General features: G+C 61.6%; 1 protein-coding gene across 2 annotated transcripts in view; it reads left to right on the forward strand.

Moving 5' to 3' along the window:
• The first annotated feature begins 135 nt into the window (after positions 1-135).
• Positions 136-9,387, forward strand: part of MEX3D (mex-3 RNA binding family member D) — a 9,695-nt gene continuing 443 nt past the window's right edge. The window contains exons 1-2 of one of the 2 annotated variants that reach the window (XM_014949056.1): positions 136-967; positions 7,418-8,789. In XM_014949056.1, coding sequence (XP_014804542.1) covers positions 7,525-8,682 — 1,158 coding nt within the window. In that variant the 5' untranslated portion in view covers positions 136-967; positions 7,418-7,524 and the 3' untranslated portion in view covers positions 8,683-8,789. Of the gene's footprint in view, positions 968-6,515; positions 8,790-9,387 lie in introns of those variants that run through there. The other variant, XM_014949057.1, reaches the window with a different exon arrangement.

Below are 9,387 nucleotides of genomic sequence, written 5' to 3' on the forward strand. Positions count from 1 at the left end.
GGGGGGGGGGGGGGGGGCACGGTGTCCCCTCGGTGGGCTCGGAGGGGAGCTGGAGCTACCTGCCACCCCCAGCCCATGGGCAGGAACGGATCTCCCTGGGGGTTTGTGCCCCTCTCCTGGTCTCGGCTTTTCCGCAGCTCCCAGCCTGGTCAGATGCCGTGCCGTGACCCTGTTGTGCTGGGATTTTGGCACAAAGTGGGGCTTGGTGTTTGGCCACCCCCATTTCTTGCCGCTTGGGCAGCACCTGAGGGGCCAGGGCTGTCGGCAGAGTCTTTGTGTCCCGGCAGCTGGTTTCCATCAGGGATGGATCCTGATTTCCATCAGGGATGTGCAGCCCGTGTGGGGGCGATGCCAAGGGGTATCCAGGAGCACAGCCCTTCTCGCTCACCCCATCCTCCTGTGCCCACGTCCTCCTTGTCCCCATGTCCCCCCCCTGTGCCGAGTTGTCTTTGGCAGCCCCGGGGCGTTGGGTCTCTGGCTGCGCGGCGGCGTGGAGCCGAGCCTCGGGGTGCTTCGTCAGGCCTGGCACGGTTCTGGTGGCGAGATGTGACGCTGCGGGGCTGGGTCGGGCACCCTTGGACTGTGTGTCCCCGTCGCTCGTGTCCTCCCAGCCCCGCCGTGACCTGGGGAGCGGGCGCTTGAGGTTCCGCTGCACTCGGGAGGTGGGGAGGGATGAGGACACGGAGATGGGGTGCCTTGGAAGGGTCTTGGGTTGGGGCAAGGCTGGGTTTCTCTCCCTGTGCTGAGGGGCAGCTCTCGGGGTGCTTTGGGACCGGCAGCCCCTCGCTGCCCCCGGGGTGAGAAGGGACGTGGCCGGGACGTCCCGTCCGACCGACGCACAGTTGTCCCCGAGCTGGGGCAGGGGCTGATGGATGCGATTTCTCCTCCTCCTCCTTTTTCTTCAGCTTCTCTCCTCCAGATCCACTAATTTAACCCTTTCCAGAAGGGAGCGGCAGCGGCTCAGCAGGTAAATCTTTGTTGGTGTGAACCAAATCTGTGTTTTCTCGACTCGGCCAGCGAGGTGGGCGCCGTGACCCCTCGCATCCACATCCACATCGGTGATGGTGCGGAGTGGCACCTCCTGTCTGGCATCTGTGGCTTCTCTCCTCCTTGCCCACGTGGCTACCAAAAGGCGGCATGGCCTGGCGGGGTTGTGCCATTGTGTCCTGCCCTGGGAGGGACCGGCTCCAAAAAGGGCTGTGGGGCATCCCCTGCGGTAGTGTGAGCTGGCAAAAAGAGGAGTGGTGATAATGGAAACCACTGGGGAAGGAAAAGGGAGATAGGGAGCGGGGACGGCTGGGTGGTGGGGTTGCCCTGGCTCTTGTCGGCACCGTGTTGGTGTCACTCCCGGCTTTGGAGGTGCTTTTCCAGGAGTTTCTGCCCCAAGGAGGCCGGGAGGGTGATGGTGGCGGGGGCAGCAGGGAGCCCCGGGTGCTGCTCTCCCCTCCCACACCACATCCCTCTGGTGGGACGGGGCCGGCCCCGGCTCCTCTCTCGGGCTCCGCTTCCCCGTCTGCGACACACAGGGACCGTTGGCAGCTTTGGGAAGGGCTGGGGGGAGTTGCTGTTTATGGAAGAGTCCGGGATGTGGGAAGGGGAGATCCAGGGAAGGATGGAGCATGGGTCCCCCCTCCCTGCCAGAGCGCGGCAGGGCGTTTGGGCGCTCGGAGGATGCGCAGGGAGACCAGAGGCCTGGGGATTCTGAGCATCTCTAAGCTTGCAGTGGGTTTCTGGGGCTGCCACGAATTCTCTTGTGTTTCTGATCCCTGGGCTGCTGCTGGGCTGTCCTCTGCCTGTGATGCCACCTCCTTTGGGGCTGGCCTGGCTGCCTCCTCCCGCCTCTCCGGGTCGTGGCAGAGCCAGAGACTCCTGGAGTGGGTGGCAGAGATTGATCCGGTGGCTGAAGCATCTGCCTGCGCATCTTGGCTCAGGCACTGGCTTCCTCCTCTCTGGCCCGAGGTGAGGAGCCCGGCCTCCTGCCTCACTTCTCCTGGGGTCTGGAGAAGAAAGGGAGGTGCGATGTGGCTGCTGGGATGAATTAATTACAGTTTGCAGAGAGGTGGGAAGAGGTGCTCAGCAAGAGGGGAGACGAGATGCGCTGGAGCTGCAAGGTGTTCTCCTCCATGTCTGGCCCCGGTCCTGGCCCAGTCCTGGCTCTGGTCCTGGCTCTGGTCCTGGATCCTCCAGTGCCCTTCGCCTGGAAGGAAGGGCACCGGGAATGCTGTAACACCGGGTCTGAGGCCAGGAGGTGCTGGAGAGGAGGAAGGACAACATCTTGCTGCAGCGGGTGGTGTGATCCAGGGGGCTGGGTGTGAAGTGTCCGCCAGCTCCTGGGCTGCCATGGGCACAATCCTTCTGGTTGATGCCATCAAAGGCTCCTCCAGAAAGGTTCTCTTTGTCCTTTCTTGGGTTTTCATGGCCGGGCACTGGAAGCGCCGAGCTCCTCGGGCAAATGGAGATGTGCTTTGGCCAAGGGGATCAGCTGGCTTTGTCCTCCTCAGGTGGAGGAGGCCACCTTCTGTCGAGGCAGGTGCTGGCCAGGTCACGCTGGGCATCAGCCAGTGGATGAGCTGCCTCGGGTCTCTTATCTCTTGCCCGGCTGACAACAGGAGCCTGGAGGGTTCCCAGCCTGTGCTGTACTGGTTTTCATGGCTCTTGTGGTAGTTGCAGCCCTGATCTGACCAGGGCTCCTGGCAGAAGGTGGAGTCCTCTTTGGTGGTGCCAAGAGAGAACATTTTAGGGAGAACAGCCGCGTTTCCCACAGTGCTGCCTCCATCGCCTCATTATCCCAGGGACAATCCTTTGGGATTCCGTTTCTTGTCCAAAATGGTTGATTTCTGAGCCCGAGGGCAGGTGGGATGGGTCCATCCCGGGCTCTGCAGGTATGCGAGGGTTTGAGGGGAGCCTCCAGCTCGCACCCCTCCGTCGGTGCCGTCTCCGCGGGCAGAGCTGGGTGGTGGCACGAGGGGCTGTGACACGGTGGGGTTGTGTGTGCTTGAGACCTCTGGAGTGAGGGTGTTTCCTTGCAGCTGAGCATCACAGTGACAGGTCATGGGGATGGGTTTGGGCCCACGGGGACTCGGAGCTCTGCCAAAGAGCTGTAACGTGGCAACCGAGCTGTGTTGAGAAGGGATCTGTTGGGGCTGCAGCACCCCTGGGTCTGTCCTCCTCCATCACCCCCCTGGTCTTAAGGGTGTTTTCTTTTGGACCTGAAAAGTGCTTCTAAAGAAGCACTTGTTTATAGAACTTGTAGCAAAGTCTGGTACCTTGTTTTCCTCCTCCCTCATCATTAATTTGGTGTGTCCAGAGAAGAAACACGGAGCTGGTGAAGGGTCTGGAGCACAAGTCTTGTGAGGAGAGGCTGAGGGAGCTGGGGGTGTTCAGCCTGGAGAAAAGGAGGCTGAGGGGAGACCTTCTTGCTCTCTCCAACTCCCTGAAAGGAGGGTGTAGCCGGGGGGGGTTGGTCTCCTCTCCCAAGGAACAGGCGATGGGACAAGAGGAAATGGCCTCAAGTTGCACCAGGGGAGGTTTAGGGTGGATATTGGGAACAATGTCTTCATGGAAAGTGTTGTGAAGCCTTGGAATGGGCTGCCCAGGGCAGTGGTGGAGTCACCATCCCTGGAAGATTCAAAAGCTGGTGCTGAGGGACGTGGGTCAGTGGTGGTTTGGGCAGGGTTGGGTTGATGGTTGGACTCGATGGTCTAAAGGTCCCTTCCAACCATAATGATTCCATTATTTTAATACTGTGTGCCGGCCCTTGGCAAGGTAAAACATGGGAATGGCAACCACTGCTGCTCGGTTGAGGTGAGATGCTTGATCCAGCAATGAGGACTCCCCTGTGGGGGGGCTCACTGGCAATGCCGAGGGGCCACGTGTCCTCCCCACAGCCCCGTTCCATGGGGTTGTGCTGACCCTGGAGGGATGGAGCCGTGTGGGAGGGCGTTATCAAGTGTGCTTGGGTGGAGGCTGGTGGAGACTCACCTGGAATATCTCATACTGGTGCGGATCATCCCCCCAGCTGCAGGTTACTGGTTCAACCACCTCTGTCGTGGGGTTTGAGTACGGCTGGCTCTTGGGGGGGGCTTTGGGGGGCTCGGTCGTAGGTGTCTGCATCTCCCCGAGCACGGGCAGGAGCAGCCTCAGCTCGGGGACGTGGGTGTGATGGGGGACAGGGGTTGTACTGGGGAGGTGGTGTCTCTTCCCCGGTTCTGGCTGTTGCAGACCCAAAGCTCACTGTACCGTGTGCCTTTAAACCCTGGAATGGTTTGGGGTGGAAGGGACCTTGAAGATCCTCCAGTTCCACCCCCTGCCCTGGGCGGGGACACCTCGAAACGCTTGACTGAATCCCATCCCGGGAACATTTCCTGAATTGGGGGCTTTTGGGACCTGCAAGTCCCCGTGGCCAAGGGGTGGCTTTAGGTGGCATTTGGGACTGGGGACAGGGGCAGGACAGGTTGGTCCCTGGGGGGTCCATGGTGCAGCCCCAGCTCTGTTCCCACATCACCTGGTGGTCCCACTGCTGGAGGAGGCTCCTGGCACTGAGCGGTGCCAGCCCGGGTCCTGGTGCAGCCGCTGGCACGTGGCCTCGGGCGAGTGATGGGGGGCTCTGCGGGTGGGCAGGGAGGGGAGCCATACCCCCCCCTCCCCATGGCCCCAGACCTGCCGCCAGCCCCTTTTACACCAGGATTGGAAAAACCAGCTCCCACCTGTGGTGCGTTTCGCTGTGCCACCGGCAACCCCGGCATCGGCACGGTGTCCCTGGCAGCCACAGGTCGTGTGTGTTGTTCCTGCCCTGCTTGTTTGAGGAGGGTGGAGGTGGCCAAGCCGGGCACCCCTGTAATTTTTAACCCAGATTTCTGGCTTTGCCCCTAGGAAGGGCTCTCCAGGAGCAGCCGGATAAACTCCTTCTCCATTTTGTGCTGCCATAGCATCAGTTCGGTCCCTCCGGTGGAAGGGGCTGTGCTGCGTCCTCCTCCTGTGGGACGTGGCTCCTGAGCATCCCCTGTTTGCAGCTCCTGGCAGCTGCCAATGCCTTTGGATCTTGAAATTGCCGCTTCCTGCTGTGAAGGGTGAATTTTGGCCCCTGGGTGTGAGGTTGGCATCCACGGGAGGCACCGGCAGAGCCCCGCAGTGGCTCCCAGCCCGCCTGCCCTTGCCCACTGCCACCCTGCTTGTCCCCCTTTGCCAGGGGAGAGCTTGGAGCAGGTGCCAGAGAAACTTAGGGAGGGAAACGTGGGAGTCACGGACACCTCACTCCAGACACCCCCGCAGGAACTGGCCCCTGCTAAAAAAACCTTCACCTGGAATGGTTGCTGGTTCTGCCCTGCTTCGGTGACGGGGCTGTTGCTTTCCCCACCATTTGCCCCCAGCCATAAATACACCTTCCAGTTGTTGTCCTAAATTAGGAAAAGCCTGGACAAACCCTTCTCCACCCACATTCCTCTTCTGTGTGTCCCCCCACAGCTGCTCAGCAGCTTCCCCGGCTCCAGGAACGGGGCAGCTCCGTGTCCCCAGCCCTGCCTCTGCTGCCCGAGCCCAGCTGGTCACACCAAGGGGCGAATTTGGGCTCATCCCGCTGCCCGAAGCCGGGAGGGCATCCCTGGGGTGATGCTCAGAGGTGTTTCAGCCTGACTTGTATGAAATCCAGAGGGTTTTTCCCCCTTAGAAGGGAGATCTCGGCAGGTCTCCTGCTTCCCCAGCTCTATCTGGCTACTTGCTCCCCTCCAACCTGCCCCTTGCCACCCTGGCACCTCCGTGGGCAGCAGGCAGGGCATGGGGAGAGCTGCGGGGGCCACAGGGCAGCCTGGAGCCAGGCAGGGGCTGCCAAGGCTGGAGCAAACTGGTTTCAAGGTTTGTTGGGGTTTTTTTTGGAGGAAGTCTTCCAGAGAGACTGGTGTCATCACCCCTCGGCTCCCTGGCTGTGGAAGGGGTTAGTGTTCCCAAAAAGCCGGGCCGTGCCACCCAGGGCAGCCGCTGCTCGCTTATCTTGACTGGTTTTATACTTCTTTTTACTGGTGATGCTGGTAAAGGCGCCGCACTCGGGTCTCGGGGACCAGCCTGGCCCCGTGGGGCTCAGCTCTGCGGCTGCTGCCGAGCGCGGGGGGGTTTCCCTCTTGGGACAGACCCCAGTCCCTGCCACATCCCGGGGCTCTCCCTTCTCCAGCCCTGCCCTTCCTCAGGGAGTGTCTGGGAGGAGGAGGAGGAGGAGGAGCGCCCGGAGGTGGCAGCGGGGCACTGGCTGTGTCTGTCAGGAGCCGGGCTCTCCCGCCGCCGGGGGGATATTTATCTCCGTGGATCCACATCATCCAGGGATGATTTTGGGGCTCCTCGGGCACCCTCCATCCCTGGGGGCTCCCAGCTTTGCTCTGGGTGCCCTGCGAAGCTCCGGGGGTGGGTGGGAGGTGGGGGGACAAGGAGGGGGGTGGTCACTTGACCTCTTGCGCCGGGGCTGGGATCCCGGTGCGATGCGCCTGCCTTATGTGAATTTAATTAAGTGCAGATGCAATTAGCAGGGCTGGGGGTTGTGGGGGGGTTCTGCTCTTGCAGCTCCTCCGTGGAGCCTTTTGCTGGGCAAATGCTGCGGGGACTCACTGGCCGGAGCCCAGCTGGCCCACGGGGGGGAAGGGGCAGGGACTTGCCCGGGGTTCTGGGGGGCAGAGGCAGAGCTGGCAGCAGAGCCCCCCCCCATCTCCTGCACCCCAGCCCGGGCTCTGCCTCCGGAATGACATTCCTCGTGCCAGGGAAGCAGGTCTTTCCAGAACCGGGAGAGCCACTGCCCCGGGGTCCCGTCCCTCGGGGACCCCTGGGTCCCCCACCCCTGGGTCCCCCGTCCCTCTGGGGCCGTCGCTGCCACTTTTGGGGGGTAGTTTCTTGGGTTTAGCTCCCTCCTGAGAGGTGTCAACAAGCCAATTGGATCCAAACAAGCCTTTTCCTTCCTTGCCATCTTCAGTGTCTTTTTTTTTTTTTTCCCCTCTTGCACCTCCTTGAACACCTTTTGAGCAAACCCGGCTTCCCATCCCCTCGATGGCCCAGAAAGTGTCCCCGTGGCCACCTGCCCTGGCCCCTCTTGGCCCAGGTGTTGTCCCAGCCCTCGGGAGCTGGGCTGTTGGCTGTGTCCCACAGGTCCTTGGTCCCCGCTGTGGTGTGGAGGGGGGGCTGGCAGAGGGTCAGGCTGGTCCCAGGAGCCTGGTGTGTCTTGGATGAGCCAGTGCAGCCCCCCAACGCCACCCTGTGACCCCCCCTCTGCTGCCTTTGAGGTGGGAGGGAACCCTCTCCCCATGGATGTCTGTGCTGCAGGTGCAGAACCAAAGGGACCTGCTGGTCCTGCACCTCCCCATCCTGCCTGGGCAGGGGGTCCCCACGAGGTCTCAGCTTTGACGTGTCATTTTTCTTCCCCCCCCCACGTCTTACCCTGCAGGATGCAAAATCAAGGCCCTACGTGCCAAGACCAACACGTACATCAAGACGCCGGTCAGGGGCGAGGAGCCCGTTTTCATCGTGACTGGGAGGAAGGAGGACGTGGAGATGGCGAAAAGGGAGATCCTCTCGGCCGCCGAGCACTTCTCCATGATCCGGGCCACGCGCAACAAAGCCAACGGGCTGACGGGAGCCATGCAGGGACCCCCCAACCTGCCGGGCCAGACCACCATCCAGGTGAGGGTCCCCTACCGCGTGGTGGGGCTGGTGGTGGGACCCAAGGGAGCCACCATCAAGCGGATCCAGCAGCAGACGCACACCTACATCGTGACCCCCAGCCGGGACAAGGAGCCCGTCTTCGAGGTGACGGGGATGCCGGAGAACGTGGACCGGGCCAGGGAGGAGATTGAGGCCCACATCACCATGCGGACAGGCTCCTTCATTGACGTCAACACCGACAACGACTTCCACTCCAACGGCACCGACGTCTGCCTCGACCTGCAGGGCAGCACGGCCAGCCTGTGGGCCAAAGCCCCCCACCCAGCTCGCCGGCCCACCGCCTCCCTGCGCAACGACAGCCTCAGCTCCCTGGGCAGCACCTCCACCGAGTCCTACTACAGCGGGCGGGTGGCCGACGCCAGCCCCACCAGCCCCTACAGCACCAGCAGCGGCTTCACCTTCAGCGAGCCCCCGGCCCCGCTGGGCTCGGAGGAGTGCGACTTCGGCTTCGACTTCTTGGCCCTCGACCTCACCACCCCCACCACCACCATCTGGTCGCCCTTCGAGCGCTCGGGCAACCCTTTGCAAGCCTTCAGCAGCTGCTCCTCCATCAGCGGCTCGCAGAGACGCAACAGCGGGGCGGCCACCCCGCGCCACTCGCCCACCCTCCCCGAGAGCGGGGTGGCCCTGGACCACCCTTTAGCCCGCCGCATCCAGAGCGACCCCGTCAGCACCTTGTCCTGGTTGCCCACCCAAGGTTCGCTCTCCTCCTTCTCCAACAGCACCGGCTACTCCTCCTCCTCCTCCCTGCCCGGCAGCGTCTCGGCCGCGTCGGGCTCACCCACCGACTCCAGCAGCTCCGAGGGGCACCGCAAGAGCTCCCGCGAGTGCATGGTGTGCTTCGAGAGCGAGGTCATCGCCGCCCTGGTGCCCTGCGGCCACAACCTCTTCTGCATGGAGTGCGCCATGCGCATCTGCGGCAAGGCCGAGCCCGAGTGTCCCGCTTGCCACACTCCCGCCACGCAAGCCATCCACATCTTCTCCTAGCCGGGTCCTGGTGGCCACGGGGAAGGGGGGAAGGTGGGAGGGCAGCCAGCCCTCCCCTCCGCTCCCCCCTTCCCCCACACCGTTCCCCCCCACCCCCACTATGCTTTTTAGGGACTTTAAAACTGTTTAAAAAATCAAACTTTTAATTTAATAACGGATCCGATGGGCGCAGGGGGTGGTGGGGGGGGGAAGGAAGAGGCTGCTGCTTGCTGGCTGGAGACGGAGGGGCGGGAGGGTGGCCGAAATCCAGGGGGTCGGGGAGGGGTGGGGGGGAAGGGGGCCGATGAAGACAACGAGGAAGAAGGGGGTGAAACTGCAGAGAGGAGGAAAACTCCGATGTTTACAGAATAGCTTTAACTCTTCACCCGGCGGCTGGGAGGAAGGAAGCCCAGCTGTTCTTCAACCAGTCCTTCCCAAATAACAGTATTCAGTTTGCAAAGTTAAATAAACAGAAAGAAAAGGTCCGGTTGCACTTTTTATTTTAGGACACGCAAGGGTTGTCTTTTATTTTTTTAAAATCATTCTATTATTATTATAATTTTTTTGTTGTCGTTCTTTTTGTATGTAGTTATTTTTTTGGATGATTCTTGACGGTTCTATAAATATATATATATATTATTTTTTTTTTGTAACGCAGGTCTATCTTCTATTTTGCCAATGTGAAAACTGCCCAAAAAACGCGTGACAAGAGGTGGGGGGTGGTGG

The sequence above is a fragment of the Calidris pugnax genome, unplaced genomic scaffold (assembly GCF_001431845.1).
Source record: "Calidris pugnax isolate Ruff unplaced genomic scaffold, ASM143184v1 scaffold170, whole genome shotgun sequence".
Lineage (NCBI taxonomy): Eukaryota > Metazoa > Chordata > Aves > Charadriiformes > Scolopacidae > Calidris > Calidris pugnax.